Below are 18,830 nucleotides of genomic sequence, written 5' to 3'. Positions count from 1 at the left end.
CTCAACAACTCTATAACAAGTATGATATCGACACTGTAGAGATGAGGAGAGGTTAAGCAGCTTATCCAGGGCCATACAGTAAGTGGCAGAGCCAGGATCTGTCCCCACACCCACATTACTCCAAAGTCCATGCTCTTTCCACTGTGCCCTGCTACCATCCTTGGGTAACTTAAAGTCTGTGGTCATCAGGGGAAATTACTTCACATGTGAAAAATGAATCCCGGCAGCCCACTCAAAGTGGTGGCCCAGGATATGCACTAGGTCTTTCTCCAGCCTAGCTTGTCTTGTCTGTCACAGCCTCAGGATTTCTCTGAATTCTTATAACATGGAGAGACATGTGAAGCAGGTGGCCAAAGAGAAAGCTACGTTAGTCCTGAAGCTCCACACAGCAAACATACATCACAGGGCTTCCCTGGAGGTGCAGTGGTTAAGAACCCACCTGCCAATGCAGGGCACATGGGTTCGAGCCCTAGTCTGGGAATATCCCACATGTCGTGGAGCGACTAAGCCTGTGCACCACAACTACTCAGCCTGCGCTCTAGAGCCCGCGAGCCACAACTACTGAGCCCACGTGACGCAACTACTGAGCCCACGTGCCACAACTACTGAACCCTGTGCGACTAGAGCCTGTGCTCCACAACAAGAGAAGCCACCGTAATGAGAAGCCCGCGCACCACAAAGAAGAGTAGTCCCCGCTCACAACTAGAGGAAGCCCGCGCGCAGCAACTAAGACCCAACGCAGCCAAAAATAAATAAAATAAGATAAATAAATTTATTTTAAAAAAGATGGCAAACTTAATGGATAAATGTTAAAAAATAAACATACACCACAAACACACACACACACACACACACACACACTCACTACACACACTACACTGAAGTCATTAGGGTTTACGGAGAATAATACACTCCTTTACCATTACAGGGCTGATATCACAAAGCTGATTATGAGATCAAATGTCTATACCAACACTTAGCATTTTCCAGCATGGAACAGGCAGTAAAATAGGCAGCAACGGGGTTTCTCCAGCTTTCTGCTAATTGGAAATCTTTGTGGACCAGCATTTTAGGCTACTGTCAGTGCAAAGAAAAGAATAACGGTGACCCTGTAGCAGTTTTCATGTGAAGTACGCCTCATTCTCTTCAGAACATTTGGTGATCTGTGCACAATACACATATTAGCCGGTCCCCATATCTCAAGTACGGTGTTTATTTGTTTACAATTATTTGAGGATGGTTTGTCTTTCTGGTATCCCAATTAGAACTAAATGATATGTATTATGTGCATATCAGAACCCCCAGAGAGTATTTTATCAAGAGCTATAAAATTTGTACATTAATTTATTAAATTTTTATTAAAATTTCTCACAAAAGAGGCAGTAGGCCCATATAAAAACACAACTAGAGGAATGATTTAAGGGTTTCATCAAAGAAAAATGGATCCTGAACATAACTAACTTTCAGAGATCCTTTATTTTATTAAGTACTGGAAGTGAGCTTTATTTTTAGCTAACGTGGTAAGAACTCAAAAATCTCAAGAATGCTTTAATAGGGAAAGTTAATATAGAATCTGAGTGAAGAAAACATGGATACAAACAGGTGTTCACTAATCTCTAAAAACAGGTGAGAAGTCTGAACCCTCAGATAATCTTATTAAATTCTGTGAGTCAAAGACTTGTTATCTAACATATGCCAGCAGTGATGAAAGCTGGGAAGGAGCAAGATGTTTTGATTTTTTAAAGGTGTTTACTGACCTCATCCCCTAGATTTGGCAAATACTGTTTCAGCTCCCCCCAAAAGGATACTATTCCCTCGGGCATGGCAATACTAAATATTACCTGTAAGAGAATGTAAGATCTTTGGTGGTATTCCATATATCCTGATCACACACCTGCCTGATAAAGCATACTGACTCTCTAGATCTACACATTTTTACTACCAAATGCACCCTGGGAAGAAACATAAGAACAGGTTGGCATGACACTCAGAAGAAAATGGTTCATCGTCAGGGTGTTACATCTCATCACGAGGCAGTCACATACATGAGCAGCCTCTTAGATCAGATTTACTTTGTGTGCTGGGAGATGCACGCAGAATAGACTCTCAGAGTCCATCTGATGTCAAAGCAAGACACCTTAAATAACCGACAGCATGTCAACCATAATGTAAATCAGTCACTGAATCCCGTGAGTAGCTATTGCAGACAGCTGCACAGATATTCCAAGAGCACTTTTTATAAGCGTTTAAATTATATCAGCTGCTGTTCGAAAGCCTCAGTGATAAGTACAGTAAATGATGCATCAGGACATTCTATTCTATAGAACATGGTCCCTGCAAAAGGATAAAAACATGAGCCAAGGGTTGGGGGCATGTGGAAAGAAAGGAAGAACACAAAGCATTCAGAGTATGGCCCGGAAATTGGTTCTGGGCAATGATGGATTAAAAGGGAAAACAAGAATATTTTTACTTTCTCTTCGCAGTTCCTACCTTTCAGATTGATCTAAGTGATATGTTTGTGGCCATCCCACCTGTCTGACATGACATTCTAAGTACTCAGTACTCAGAGGAGGTAGAACTAAGGTAGAGAAGGAGTGGGGTAGATCTGTTTTTGCGGAGAGGAGGTGGAGATTGGAGGGGAAACACTTACTAGAGGTTGAAGGGAGCCAGAGAGAAAGGGAAGGGAAATCAACAAAGACGCAAAGAAGGAGCAATCAGGGATGTTCAATGAAAACCAAGAGCTGCCTTGGAAGTTAAAGAGAGATGCCAGGAAGACTCAGTCAAATGGTGTAGATCTGCTTTTTCCTATACTGTAGCTACTAACCACAAATGGCTACTGAGTACTTGGAATGTGACAAATCCAAATTGAGATGTGTTCTAAGTATAAAATAGCTGATTTCATAGACTTAGTATAAAAAATAATGAAAATATCTTGTTGATAGTTAATATTGATTAAACGTTGAAATACTATTTTAGATATGTTGGCTTAAACAAAATATATTACTGCTTTTCTTGTTTTACGTGACTTTTTTCTCTTTAAATTTTTTTTCACTTTTTTAATGTGGCTACTAGAAATTTAAAATCACATTTATGGCTTGTATTATATATTTTATTGGATGATTCTGTAATTCAAGGATATTCAGAATATCCTTATTTGTTAAATGTAGATCTAAGGACTGAGAATTAAGGGTAATTTAAAATAGCGGAGTCAAGACAATGGTGGGATGAGATTATGGTTGGTAAACATGAATAGACCACTGAGTGGTGGTGAGAAAGTAGAGCTAATGACTCTTTCAAAGAAGCTTATTGGATAAGGAACGGGGGGATTGGTTGACAGCTTCAAGGAAAGCAGAGGTAACAGAGGGGGTCTTTCCAACTTTTTCATTTGACTAGATGAGACGTAAGCATTTTTTGTAGGTGTGGGGTACTGAAGATGCATTAAGGAAAGTTGAGGCAGGAATGTACTGATACCAGAAAGAGTGGGAAGGTGGGAAGAAAGCACTACTGATCTTATCAGCTTTGGGCAAGAAAAGGCTAGTTTTTTCTTGTTGAATGATCCAGTCTCACCTGACTCCTACTGGGAGATAAGAATGAGGAAAGTGAGAGAAGTGAATAGGCCCTTCCCAGAGCGGTGTCAGGTACTATCGGCAGGTCTCAGGTTACCTCACCCAAACCTTATACCTCCTATGGTGGAGGCAGTTGCTTTTTCAACAGATAAGGAAACTGAGCCCCAGTCCCGGTAAGCAATTAATCTAAGGTCACACAACCAACAAGAGGAAAGTCCTACAGGTCAAGGCAGAAATGCCATAGTCAGAATTCATGCTTCCCTGTCTAGTGTTTTTTCTTCTTATCATATCCATCTGTAGAACAAAAGGATTCCAGAGAAGAGGAATGTTTCTTATTAGACTATGTTCTTAAGATAAAACTAAAACGCAACACTATAGTTACAGAATCTAATTCTAACATGGAAGTAAGACCTGTGAATAATCGCGGACACTCAGTGGACGTACTGCGTTAGAGAGGAGAACGGACGTGTGGGCCAGGTCTGCCAGAAGGAGTGCCTTAGAAGAGGCCGGCTGTGGGCAGAGGTGACAGCAAGGACAAACTGAGAATTCCAGTTCCCAAACAGCACGTGCCAAAGACAGGACTAAAACACGGGGGACACAAGCAATAGAAGAATGCTTTCTGACAATCAAGGATAAACAACTCAGGTGGCAAGAAGGTGAACTTTTGCTGCAGCCCAAAGCTAGGCATCACACTGCCATAAACCATCACGGTCTCTTTTTCTGCAATTTGTTCTACAATCCAAGATCAGATCTTATTTTTTGATCTTTGTTTAAAACTATGCTGGGGGAGGTGAACTAGCAATAAGTAATTCAAACATCTTAACAGAAATGCTTAAGGGAAGATGAAAATCTCTCCAAATCACTTTCATTTTCTTTTCCATGTGCAGAACAGTTTTTTTTGGTTTTGTTTTTTTTTGCGGTACGCGGGCCTCTCACTGTTGTGGCCTCTCCCGTTGCGGAGCACAGGCTCCGGACGCGCAGGCTCAGCTACCGTGGCTCACGGGCCCAGCCGCTCCGCGGCATGTGGGATCTTCCCGGACCGGGGCACGAACCTGTGTCCTCTGCATCGGCAGGTGGACTCTCAACCACTGCGCCACCAGGGAAGCCCCAGAACAGTTTTTGACGAATAAACAGTTACTATTAGAGACAAAAAACTGATAAAGGAGGAAAAAGACATCAGTTATGTATCTTCTTTAACTCAAGATGTTTTGATAGTCTCTTTTCCAATTATCAAAGATGCACACATATACAAAGGTATTTTCAATTATAGTTGATAGCCTCAGGTGACAGTTCTAATGTCTACTTTGATTTTGAAGGCATGTTAGTATTATAACAACTATTTTAGCTCCTGTAAGATTTTGTTCTTTTTCTTTTTTACAGTAGGGAAACCAGTTGTCATTATTTTGTATTGGGAAACCTGGTCAAATGTGCTCTGTATTTAACTAGGCAATAACCAGACTTCAAATAACCATTAGCTCCATTAGGTGATAACGCATATTAGGAGAAGAGGCATGGAAACGTGTCTCTGATGATTGTACTTGAGGGCCTGGGAGCAGAGAAAGAAAAAGAATTCCTGCCAAAAACGTGGCTTGGGATGTATTCTGGGACTGATCTAATTATTGGCTTGTTATTATTTGGACTTCATCTCAGAGACTCTAGGAGGACAAAGCTCACAATCTTCTTTTGTGGAACTTGAAAGCCCTCCATGACTTATTGAAGTCAACTGGAAGGTATTAGTATCTCCTCAACAAATGATCAGATCCCAGTATTCTCTACTGATGTGCAGTAGGAAAGCTAAAATATGTTGTTTGTCTTGAGGCAAAATTTTTGTTACTTTAACAGCTTCACAGATAATCTATCTCCCTGTCTGGAACCATAATTTTATGTATTTAATTATTCCACTTGTGCTAACATATTTGTCTTCTGATTATTTTGACTTGTCTTAATATATCATTTCTCTTCTCACATCTATATTTCAAGAAAAATGGCACTAAGGACTTCTTCCCTTCCCAAGATTGCCCTCAACTCTTGTTTGTGTTTAGGCAGCTTCTTAACCTCCAACTACTTAAAGAGTCGAAACTATTTAGTCCAATGAATAAAATCAATACAGTAGTAGTCTCTGGACCTAAATTCTATTTCTAGCATTAACTCTGAGTCATTGGTAAGAATCTTACCAGCAGTGGAAGGAAGTCTTTTTTTCAAGAAGGAAACAGAGACCCAGCCGACTGTCATGTTGATGTGCATCTCTGCCTAAGATACCTAAGGCATGGTTTTCCCAGTATAACTTAGGGTTCCACCCTAAATGATCTGGAGCCATTCACTGTGTGTGTGTGCGTGTGTGATAGAGAGAAAGAAAGACGGAGAGAGAGGAACATACAGGGCTACTTGGGAGTGAGACCAAAGTCTGACATTTTCATATTATCATCCCAGATCCTAGGTCATGCAGCCTAAGGGAGTTCATACTGAAGCTTTGGCCTAAACACCTAGTTGTCAGAAAAAATGAGAGCCAGAAACTATCATATTGACAGGATAAATAACTGTTACATTTTACAGGATGTTTTAATCCTTTTAAAGTGTGCCATTTAGATTGTTTGCTTTTGAGTTGCCCTATAAAAAGCATTAAAATTAATTGGGCCTCTTTGCTTGTCTTTGGGAACCATGAAAATGAGGGCAGAGGAGAGAACGAGTCCCACTCCCTGCCCAGTATGGGGTGGCAGTGGTGTTGAGAAAAGGAAAGCCAACCATCTCCAGCACCAGAGGCAGGGAAGAAAAAGAGCTCAGGATGGTGGAAAGATACACAGGCAGCCCTGGGGCTTAGCAGACAGCTCAAGTAGCAGCTGCTAACTTTGTCACACAATGGAAGGTGCATACAATGGGAGCAGTGAAGAGCCTTTTCCAGGTAGCACACAGATCAAACAGCTTTGTCATCAGTCTTATCACTGCTGAGAAGGTAATTTAGTCACAGTGTGTGTCCCCCAACCCTCTTACCAACTTAAGTAACTGTGCCCAATTAAAATGTTGTGAAGCCATCAGTCCAACTGAATGGTATACTGAAGTGAAAAACTAAGCTTAATGAAAATGTAATCAATTACAATAGGTATAAATGAGCTAAAGAAATAGCTAAAGGGTGGAGAAAGGGAGAGGAAAATTGATTTTTAACTTAATCTTACAAATAAAATTGACCTTTTGAATAAAGTAGGCTGGATACCAAGCCATGAAATGGCATTTATTCCCCCTCCACATAATTTTAGAAAGCTAAGATTATCTAGTGATTTAGAGAATTGGTATGGGATCTGGGTAATATGTAGGATTTTAATGTGCTGGTGATTATCCAGTAAAGCTCAGAAACTAACCATCGAAAGATGTAGTGATATGGTGAACATTTATTGAGCACTTACCATATGCCAAGCCATGCTCTAAGAATATTTACATATATAATCTTGTTTATTTTTATAACAAATTTATAAATAGACACTATTATTATTCCCATTTTACAGAAAAGGAAACTGAGGCACAGAGGCTGAGTAACTTGCCCAAAGTCATAAAGCAAGTAAATATAAAAGTTGGGATTGATATCCACACCATCTATACCAGAGTCCTCTGTTACTACCTTTGACATGCAGTGTCATTGAAAGTAATGGTAGTAGCAAGCATTCTAATTAGGAAGGGGTTCTATTGCTTTCAAAATCACATTTCTCCTACAGACACTTTAAGATACTTTGTATTTACCCTGGCATAACTTAGAGTGAATTCTAGAGGCAGCCTATGTGCTAAAATGAAATTCTGTGATAAATTTTAATCTATGAGTGGTTGGAAAGTCATGTATATCTGTTACTGGATTGAACTATCAGATACCAGTATCCAATAATAAGATAATTCAACCCTTATTTAAGTTTTATGCCACCCAATGTTAAAAAGCTATATTCACGGGAAGCGGGGGGAAGATAAATTAGGGGTTTGGGATTAACATATACACACTACTATATATAAAACAGGTAAACAAGGACCTACTGTATAGCACAGGGAACTATACTCAATATCTTGTAATAACCTATAATGGAAAAGAAGCTGAAAAAGAATATATATATAGAGAGAGAGATAGACATACACACATATATATGTGAATACCTTTGCTGTACACTTGAAATGAACAGAACATTGTAAATTAACTATACTTCAATTTAAAAATTAAAGCTAAATTCAAAGAAAGATAAAACTTTGCTATGTTGTAGCCACTAAGCTAGGCACTTTTGTTACCTCATATTAATTTAAGCTGGTCAACCATTCAAGCTCTAAATCCTAGTTAGAGGGTAGCATCATACAAAGGAGAATATACATGCATGTGCACACAGCTGTGAGCACACACACACAGAGTTTTACGGTTGCCCAGCAGGTGCAAGACTGGTGCCCTGAGGCTGTGCTTATATGTGTCATCACTGATATCATTTAAATTACCTGTTAACAAAGAATATGATTACATATGGTTACATGATTATGATATACATGGCACTCAAATTATAAAAACTTCCAAATGTGAATTCTATTACCCATTTTTCCTCCCACAAAGATGGGTATCTTGTAAGCATATGTGATCTGGGTAGTAAAAATATTATCTGCCTTTACGTCTTATTTAATTCTCCTAGATGTCCTTGATACTGTCTTGTAAAAAGAGACCATGAATAACCTAGTTTTAATTTATTTGTTTGTCTCACTTATTCCTGACTGGAGCAATTGAGAAAAATTACATTCATAAATCTTCTTGCCAAGATAATTAATTATGCACGAAATACTCCAAGCTGCTTCTGATTTTCATTAATGAAGCAGATTATCTGCAAAATCAGACGAGGCTGGAGCTGGGAAAAAAGGTCAGCTGCTCATCTTTAAATGTAAAACAAGGGCACTTTTTTACATCTGAAAACAATGATAAAGAGATGACATGCTATGATTATGTTTTTCAGGCTATCACATCCCAATTAAGATAGAAAACTATGTGGTCTTCATTTGCCTTTTTTTCTGCAACTGATGTAAATCTTAAGTCGCCATCATTCTGGTCACCTAATTTCTTTTCCAAAGGAGAATTAGCTAAACTACTATAGTTCAAAAGCATTAGGCTATAAGCATTTAGAAACAGAGAAGCATTAAATGCATCTTTTAAATGGCTCTTATGAGAAGATGCATTAGATATTCAGACATCCACATTATTATTCATTAGCAATCTTTGCTCTAATTCTCCGTTTAATTTTCCTTATTTTTACATGGTTAAAATGATTGACAAAGCTGATATTTTATTAATGGAAGGTTTGACAGCTTCTATGTTCCCTTAAAAAGCAGTACAGAACTGACAAAAATATCTTTACCCTCCAATGAAGCATGTGCCTCTGTGGTTCCACAATGTTCTAGGCTTATCAGGTAGATCTTCCGGGAACATGATAATCATAGAACTCAAATTATTAACAGAGTTACACTCAATTTGGTGTCCCTGCTGCTATTCTTCCCCATTGCATCATCAACAAAACTTTAAAATAGAACATTCAGGAAAAACTTGAAAATTTAGGTAAGTTAATTATGCTTGTACCTATCTGGATTTAAAAATATTTCCTTGCTCACATAATTACCAACACAGTAAACATTAATTATTGTTTCTAATATTGAGAAACTGAAGAGACTCTACTTCTTCATCAGTAAGATATTATTTAAATTGTGCTATATTCAAATAGTGACATACTACATGAAAATTATCTATGGTACTTCTGACATAAGACTATGTCTATGATGTGTTCAATTTGATATTAGGTAATAAGATAGTATGCATAGGTTAATTCCATTAGTTTTTGTTTGCTTGTTTTGTTTTTTCTTTAATAAATGTGTGTGTGCCTGTGACTACGATCATGCTTGGATAAAGGTCTAAAAGGTGGCAGCATGTCAAAGGCTAATCGCAATTATCTGTATGGATAGTAATCTCATGTACAGTTTTAACTCATTAATAAGTGAACATTATTAAGTCACAAGCAGAAAATAATACAACTATATTCTTGTTTTAAATCATTAATTGAGTGTCCATTGAACAGTATGGCTAAGATTATAAAAGTGACTTTTATTTGATCACACCTTGTGAATGCAAAATAAATAATGAAATTAGCCTTTAATGCGAGTCTTTATGTGAGCAAAGAAGGGTAGGACTGGGGGGTATGTAATGGGTTGGGCCTTCACTGTTCTTTTCAGACATGATGATAAAAAATGTTAATACTAATATAGCAGTTTTCATGTGCCAGGTGCAGTACTAAGCACTTGACATATAATAACTCATTTGATGATTCTAACACTATGGTGTAGGTACTATTACATCACATTTTACAGAAAACAACCTCCGGGAGGTTAAATAATTGCTCAGTTACTCAGCTGGCAAATGGTGCAGTCAGGATTTGAACCCAGCAAACAATCTGGCCCCAGGATCTGTGCTCTTACAAGCACACAGAAACAACAGTGACAGTGATTATTTACTCGAGCTGCTGTCACTGGTATTAGCAAAAGAAAGTGTAACATGGGACGTTTTAAAATTAAGAGGCTTAAATTTTATATTTAAGGAAATGACTTATTTATTGACCAATTTTTAACATTTATTTATTTATTTGGTCTCATGATCTTTTGAAAATTTTTATTGAAATATATCTGATTTATAATGCTGTGTTAGTTTCAGATGTACAGCAAAGTGATTCAGTTATATATATATATATATATTCTTTTTTAGATTCTTTTCCATTACAGGTTATTATAAGATATTGAGTATAGTTCCCTGTTCTATACAGTAGGTCCTTGTTTATCTATTTTATTAGTAGTGTGTATATTTTATTTTATTTATTTATTTATTTATTTTTTGTGGTACGCGGGCCTCTCACTGTTGTGGCCTCTCCCATTGTGCAGCACAGGCTCCGGACACGCAGGCTCAGCGGCCATGGCTCACAGGCCCAGCCACTCCGCGGCACGTGGGATCTTCCCGGACCGGGGCACGAACCCATGTCCCCTGCATCGGCAGACGGACTCTCAACCACTGCACCACCAGGGAAGCCCAGTAGTGTGTATATTTTAATACCAAACTCCTAATTTACCCCTCCTCCCCCACCTTTCCCTTTTGGTAACTGTAAGTTTGTTTTCTGTCTGTGAGTCTATTTCTGTTTTGTAAATAAGTTCATTCGCATCATTTTTTTAGATTCCACATATAAGTGATACCATATGATATTTGTGTTTCTCTGTCTGACTTACTTCACTTAGCATAATAATCTCTAGGTCCATCCACGTTGCTGCAAATGGCATTATTTCATTCTTTTTAAGGCTGAGTAATATTCCATTATGCATACGTACCACGTCTTCTTTATCCATTCATCTGTCGATGGACATTTAGATTGCTTCCATGTCTTGGCTACTGTAAATAGTGCTGCAATGAACACTGGGGTGCATGTATCTTTTTGAATCATAGTTTTCTCCCGATATATGCCCAGGAATGGGATTGCTGGATCATATGGTATCTCTGTTTTTAGTTTTTTAAGGAACCTCTACACTGTTCTCCATAGTGGCTGCACCAATTTACATTCTTAGCAACAGTGTAGGAGGGTTCCTTTTTTCCACACCCTCTCCAGTATTTATTATTTATAGACTTTTTGATGATGGCCGTTCTGACCGGTATGAGGTGATACCTCATTTGTAGTCTTGATTTGCATTTCTCTAATAATTAACGATGCTGAGCATCTTTTCATGTGCCTCCTGGCCATCTGTATGTCTTCTTTGGAGAAATGTCTATTTAGATCTTCTGCCCATTTTTTGATGGAGTTGTTTGTTTTTTTGATATTGAGCAATACAAGCTGTTTGTATATTTCTGAAATTGACCAATTTTATTTAAAATAATATTTATCCTTAAGATTATTACTAAATTGATTTTGGTTCTAGACTATTAGGAGTAGAGTCTAAGTGAAAGCCTGGTTCTTTTAACCACAACTGTGCATCTTAAAGCCTTACTATACCTATGGCAGCCTCCAAAAACTAAACAGTATTAAGAAACTTAGACACGTATAACAACAGTAATGCTAAACTCAGGGGAAAGAATAGGAACCGAATGAGAAAGAATTCGTAAGTTGTAAGGTTTAACCAAGCAGAGGGAGGACAAGGAAACTAATATTTATTAAGCATCTTTTAAAATGGTAGGCATTGTACTACATGTTTTACACATGTTATTTCATTTAATCCTTAGAACAACTCTGTGAATTAAGTGTTATTATTTCCAATTTAAAGATGAGACTTAGTAAAATAACAATGAGGTACCACAATACACCTATCAGAGTGGCCAAAGTCCAAGACACTGATAACACCAAGTGCTGACAAGGATGTGGAGCAATAGAAACTCTCTTTTAAAAGTGGTACAGCCACTTTGGAAGGCCATTTGGCTGTTTCTTATAAATATACTCTTAGCATATACCATCAAGCAACTGTGTTCCTTGGTATTTACCCAAATGAATTAAAAATTTATGTCCACATAAAAACTTGCACATGGATGCTCATAACAGCTTTATTCATAATTGCCAAAACTTGGAAGCAACCAAGACGTCTTTCAGTAGGTGACTGGATAAATAAACTGTGGTCCATCCAGACAATGGAATATTATTCAGCACTAAAAAGAAACGGTTATCAAGCCATGAAAAAACATGGAAGAATCTTAAATGCCTATTAATAAGCAAAAGAAGACAATCTGAAAAGGTTACATACTGTACAATTTCAGTTATATGACATTCTGGAAAAGGCAAAACTATGGAAACAGTAAAAAGATCAGTTGTTGCCAAGAATTAGGCAGGGAGGGATGAAAAGGAGAACAGAGGATACGTAGGGCAGTAGAATTATTCTGTATACTGCAATGGTGGATACATGTCATTACACATTCTTTCAAACCTATAGAATGTACTGCACCAAGAGTGAACCCTAGTGTAAACTATGGATTTGGGGTGATAATGATATGTCAATGCAGGTTCATCAATTGTAACAAATGTCCCACTCTGATGGGGAATGCTGATAATGGGAGAGGCTGTGCACGTGTGGGAACAGAGGGTACCATGTACTTTCCACTCAATTTCTCTGTGAATCTAAAACTGCTCTAAAAAATAAATTCTATTTTAAAAAAGCGCACACACTTTCACCAAAACATCAGACCCCATAAGTTAGAAAATTCACCAAGTCAAAAACCTTCTGTAATACCTTACTTTAGTTATTATCAAATCATCTTTCTGATTCTAGGGTTGGCAAGGTATCTAGATCTCCCTCAAGTATATGACTGGATTAGATAGTTCATTTTGAATCTTCATGTGATTTTTTTTTTTTACTGCAGAGGATAAGTGGATGAGTATTGCCACAGTCTTGAAGCAGAATGGCAAAATTACTACCTTAAAAATAAATAAATAAAACTTACTGTAGCTGCTTTTTCAATCTTGGGAAATTGTCCTGTGTTTGGGAAGCCTATTTGCAGATAGAATGTCTCTGAATAAGAGAGGTCGTGGTTTAAAAGGGATAAACTACTCTGTATGATAAAGTAAGAGGAGTTTTTAGTGTATTCTTGGAAGCACTAGAGGCAGGGGTTGGGGGTTATGAATTCAATAGAAAGAAATACGAGGAAGGTTCTTTTTAAGGGGACAGCAGCTCTGGGAACATGGTGTCAGGTCAGGATTAGGGGAGAGAGAAAAGGACAAAGAGAGAGAGAGAAAGAGAGCGAGAGAGCGCCATATGATATGGAGGACAAGGAACTTTGGAAACAGTTGTCTAATGAACAACTTTAAGTTTATTCTTGTCCTGAGCATTAGTTCTCCTTTGTTATGCCAGAAGCATCAGTTAAAGACTATTGCATTGGATAATAGCATTCTGGGTAATGAGCATATGAAGGTGGGGTGGGGGAAGAACTAAATTGGGGAGGCACTATGGCTTGGCAGGCAAAGCACAGAAGAAGCAGGATAGTGAATGATAGCAGTCAAGACAAAAGGGCTGAAGGTGGAGGGGGGTTGGAAAGTATATAGTGTCTTAAAGGAGGAGATGACAAAATGCAAGCCGACTGTATGTCTGGAGGTGTCTGCATTTGGGTGTCTGCTCTATGTCACCTCCTCAGAGAGGCCTTCTGTGATTCCTTCTCTGATTAAAAGTAGACCAACACAATCAAAATTCACTGCCCTAGTTGATCTCCTTTACGGCACTTGTCATTGTTCATTTGTTTATCATAGGCCTTTCTCATCACACTAAAACAGTGGTTCACATCTGGGGGTAATTTGCCCCCCAGGGGACAGTCAGCAATGTCTGGAGACCTTTTTTGGTTGTCACACCTAGAGTATGTTCTACTGGCATGTGGTGCGTAGAGGCCCTGAATGCTGCTCAACACCCTAGAGTGCCCAGGACAGCCTCCCCAAAGGAGTTACCTAGCACTGGCTATCAATAGAGCTGAGGATGAGAAAATGCACTAGAAGGAAAATTCCTGGAGGAAAAGGACTTTATCTTGTGTGTTACGTATCCCTAGTACTTATAATAGGATCTGGGTACACAGTAGGTACTCAATAAGTTGAAAGGTTAATCATTTAAATCCTCATTTTTCCAGCTTGAAAGAACCAGTTTCTCCTGGACTCATATTTGCTACCAGCTGTATGTCTATCTCTCCAGTTCGGATCAGAGCAATAATATAAAATATATGAAGAGACCCCTTTCCTATGCATCCAGACCAGGAGATGTCCTTCCACATCATTTCTCTCTGAAAATTCCCTCCAGTTAATCTGTACAGATTAAAGCATGGGCTTGGGGCAGTTATAAATATAGCCATAAATATCCTACCTATTTGAGTTGGGGGTTTGCAAAGAGAGTTCTATCCACGCTTACTCTCAAGTGATCGGGACACAAGGAACGCACAGCAAGCACATTGACAACTGACCAGAACTGGGCCTGCAGTCTGAGTAATGAGCTCTAACAAGCCTGCAAACTCATCAACATCCCACCCCAAAGCCCTCTAACCACTGAGCATCCAGACATAGACCAAGGTCATATTTCTTCATTGGTGCCAGGCTACTCTTCTAAGAACATTATCTCTATTTCGGGCTGACAGACTTTTTCACTGGCATTAGCAGCATCATGCCTCCCCAGCATTCAAGAAAACTGCAATGAACTTTTCAGAATTTCAAAGAAATGTAACTAAAGGTAGTGACCTGGACAGAAGCACGAAAGAGAATCCAACAGTAGAACCTAGTCATTTTCAAAACTGCTAGGGGGTATTCTCCCATTTAAAAAATCAGTATTATAATGAGAAGAAATAAAATCTTTGTTTTTATATTACTTGCTTGGGAAAACAACTTGGTACTCTGAATCAAAGACCAAAAGATTTGACCATGATGACTGAAAAGCTGCCCCAGGAAATGGCTCATCCACATAACAAGCAAACTTCATTAGACAAGGTCAGGGTACCATCAGTGCCCCTTTGTGTTACCTGACTTTCTTGTTGGTCCCACTGACATATCTGCAGAACCTGACTCAATTCCTGCTGCTGTTGCTTCAGGTACTTGTCTAATTGCCGTCTCCTGTCTTGGAGAAGTTCAAGAAGACTGTCAATCTTCAGGCAGCTGTTTTGAGCTCCCTGAATCATCTCGGGATTCACAATAGGTCCATCACACTTGATTTTTTCTATGAAGTCAGTGAGTTGTTGACTTTTGTTTAAAAGGGCTAGAGATCGTTCTAAGAGTTCTAGAAGAAAATTGGAAAAAAGAATAGTGATATGAGCAAGTTTTTATATAGTAATATTTGGATTCATCATATAATTTAAAATATATGTAACCTTCTATTAAAAATAAGGAATTCAAATGTGTAAACATAAAATGCCTCTAATACAACTGGCCAAATACCTTGGCCTAACTGCTATGGCGCTAACTGCCAAATGGTAGGATGCCGAAGTTCAGTGATGGCATAAATCAGTACAGGGGAGTGGAAAGACTGAGATTTGGGCACTCGTTCAGTTGGTTTTTAGTGGTGATATGCTGGTTAAGGTGCCTACTCTCCTTGTAGCGCTCTACATCCTGAGGTGATTGGACTAGATCTGAGGTTTAAAGGCTAATGCCTGCAGTAACCAAACAAAAGCTCAGTGAATATGCGGGCCAGGTACCCAGACGTCAGGGACTATGACAAAGTGGAAAATACATGACCAGTCTCACAGGATCTGCTGTCACCCAGTGCTGACCAACTGTGGACATGAGGGAAAACAGGGTCAGTGTTGATGGGGCTTCCAATTTTTAAAGAATTATAAACAGGGATTTTTATGTGAAAGCTTCTGATTTTTAACTGTTGTGTAATTGGTATTTTTTAAATTAAAAAATACTGAAGGATCAACAAAACATGGCTCTCTGGCAAATGGGCCACTGGTTTGCGCTCTCTGGAGTAGACAGCATTATTGGTGTGGGCAACATCTGCTAGAAACGGGAGCTTAAGCCTGAAAACTGAAGGACTACCAAGGGAGACAGTATAGATGGGGGAGTTGAGAGTGGCACTTTGAGGGTCCCCAACCTCACTTGGGGCTCCATTGGAAGAGCCCTTGGGAAACTACCCATTCCCCACAAGCCAGAAAACGTCATCTGTTTCCCGGATTTGTGCAGTCACCTCTTAATTGCATCTCCTCTCCAATCCATTTCATCCATTCTCCATATATTAGAAAGATCATTTCTAAACACTCTCTCTCTCTCTCTCTCTCTCTCTCACACACACACACACACCCCAATCTCTCTCTCTCTCACACACACACACACACACACACACACACACACACACCCCAATGGCTTCCCAGTGTCTTAGAATTAAGGACAGACCAGGGAAAATAAGGGTCTGGTCCTTATTTTCCCTTTCAGATTGTCTCAGTCTCTTTACCTCTATCCATATCTTCTTTAAATACTTCACACATGGTATACTCCTTGTTGCCCCAGAACTTTTTACTACATTCTCTGCCAGGGATACCATTCTCCTCAACACATTCCTTCTCCACCTTTATTCTACTCATACTTCAGGTCTTAGTCAATTGTCAATTCCTCAAAGGACAAACCAGACTGGACCAAATCCTCCTATTAAGTGTTCTCATAGCCGGATGTTCCTCTCATTCACAGCTGTTATCACAGCTAGTTCTACATTTATGCATTGGGTTAGCTGACTAAAATCTGTCTTTGCCACTAGGCTCCAATGCACATATGAGGACAGGGACGGTGACAGTATCCTCAGCACTAGCATAGTGACTGGCACAGGGGAGGTATTCGATAATTTTGTATAATGCTAGAATGAAATCAAATGTATTAAAAGAGGGGGAAGAATTAGAGCTATAGGTGCTAGAGATCAGCAGTCTGCCAGAGATGTAAAAAAAGAGATGTTGGGAAGACTTGGGGTTTTGTGACGGGTAAGTGATAGAAACAGAAGCCAAGTCACCAGGTTGAGAAGTGGGAAGGCAGTGATGAAGTGAAATCAACAGGAAAGGACAATCTTTGAGACATTTGTTGTTAGAAGAAAAAAAAAGGATAGACTATCAGCAGGGTTGAATACACTGCTTTTTATTTTTAGATGGGAGAACTATGAAGAACACCCAGAAAATATAAGTATGTCACACTATTAGAAATGGACTTATCAGTGCTAAAAGCCATGCATTCTGGTTAGTAGCTCAGTGTTCTTCCCACTGCGCTGTGGCACTCTTTAGCATTCTAGCATCTGACAGCTGAACAACACAGCAATGACTGTGGTATTTGGGTCGATTGTCTCTTTAAACTGACACCTTTTTTGAGAGATGAAGAGAGACTGAGATAAGGGAAGATGCTGTAAAGAGATATTTTGAGATAAAAAGGAAAGAATTTCAAATCGTTTATGCCATATGACCTAGATCTGTCCAATAAAGTATTAGATGGTGCTATCTGCTCAGAGTAAGAAAGGTGTGATTAGGTGCACTGGGCAATTTGATTGAGGATTAATAATACAAAAAAACAAACAACAAAAACAACCATATTCTTGGAAGCAGGACAGGGAATGGGATAAGTCAAGCAGAAGAAGAAAAGTCAGGGAGAGCATTCAAATTAAAGTAAATCTCTTAAAAGGAGAAGTGGAAACAAACATGAACAAGATGAGAGGGACAGAGGCAGAAAAAACCTATCTGTCTAGAAAAAATTCTTACGTGCAAGGGAAAGAAATAACTTGAAAATGAGGTGAAAACAAGTTATAGAAGTCCTTGGCTATCAAACTGAAGAGTTTTGATTTGTAGAGTCTTAATGTAATCATCAGTATAATTGATTCTCCATATGTAGGTATACATATTTCCTTACATTCAAGAATTTGTTATGATATTGTGAACAGTTACATACATACACACACACACACGTGCGCGCGCGCGCACACACACACACACACACACACACACAGGAAGTATGGGCAGGTGGCGGGGTTTCCACGTAGTACTTCTTTTCTTCCTTTCATTAACTAGCTCTTTCACAACAGACTTTTCAAATGAAAGAGGGAAGCACAGCTTTCCATGCTCAGGGTATTGCAGACTCACAATGGGTCAGGCCAATCTGTTCTAGTCCCCACAAAATACATATAATTAGCGAAAATTTCCATTTGCAATCTTTTTCTGGTTTTCTGTTTCAACTTTTGCCAAAATGGTATAACCACCACCATGGTACCACCAGGCATGCAGCCTCCTGAGCCCAAGTTAACGTGTACAAATGCACCCAGCCTATGGTCAGTCTGTTACCTGTTACTACAGTGGTGCTTAAAGTGGATCAATTGTTCTCTAAGTTTCCTCTGTCAGCTTCTTACATCTTACCATTTTTTTCACTGTTTATGCTTTCCTAGCTATTTATTCCATCAGTTGATCATACAAAGTGATGTATTTTTCCTCAGGGGTAAACGACCTAGATATATCATGAACTTCAGGAAATACAAAATCTCTACAGTGCATTTATTTTAATGATTGTATTGTTCTCTATATACAAGCCCCGCTTATGACATAATACCTTGTGATGTAAGGCTAGTAGATAGTCAATAAATTTTTGTTGTTTAACTGTTTTAATTGTAATTATATCTAAAAAATATTAAAGTATACTTTATATTAATAACTTTACAGTTTGTCATCAATATTAAGTATAAATAACTAACTTAAGATGGATAAACGAGAGATATACACAAGTCAAAGTGAATTTATAGCTTGCTAACCTTTCCAAATGAGTATTTTCTAAAAAGCATCAA

The 18,830-nt window shown here is 38.7% G+C and overlaps 1 protein-coding gene across 2 annotated transcripts in view; it reads right to left on the bottom strand.

Moving 5' to 3' along the window:
- Window positions 1-18,830, bottom strand: part of CCDC141 (coiled-coil domain containing 141) — a 214,981-nt gene that overhangs the window by 134,575 nt on the left and 61,576 nt on the right. For both annotated transcript variants that reach the window (XM_070045946.1, XM_030850759.2), the window contains exon 6: window positions 15,058-15,311. In XM_070045946.1, the coding sequence (XP_069902047.1) occupies window positions 15,058-15,311 (254 nt within the window). The remainder of the gene's footprint in view (window positions 1-15,057; window positions 15,312-18,830) is intronic.

The sequence above is a fragment of the Globicephala melas genome, chromosome 7 (assembly GCF_963455315.2).
Source record: "Globicephala melas chromosome 7, mGloMel1.2, whole genome shotgun sequence".
Taxonomy (NCBI): Eukaryota; Metazoa; Chordata; class Mammalia; order Artiodactyla; family Delphinidae; genus Globicephala; species Globicephala melas.
The sequence above is the reverse complement of the archived record's forward strand: the minus strand, read 5'-3'. Positions and strand labels throughout refer to the sequence as shown.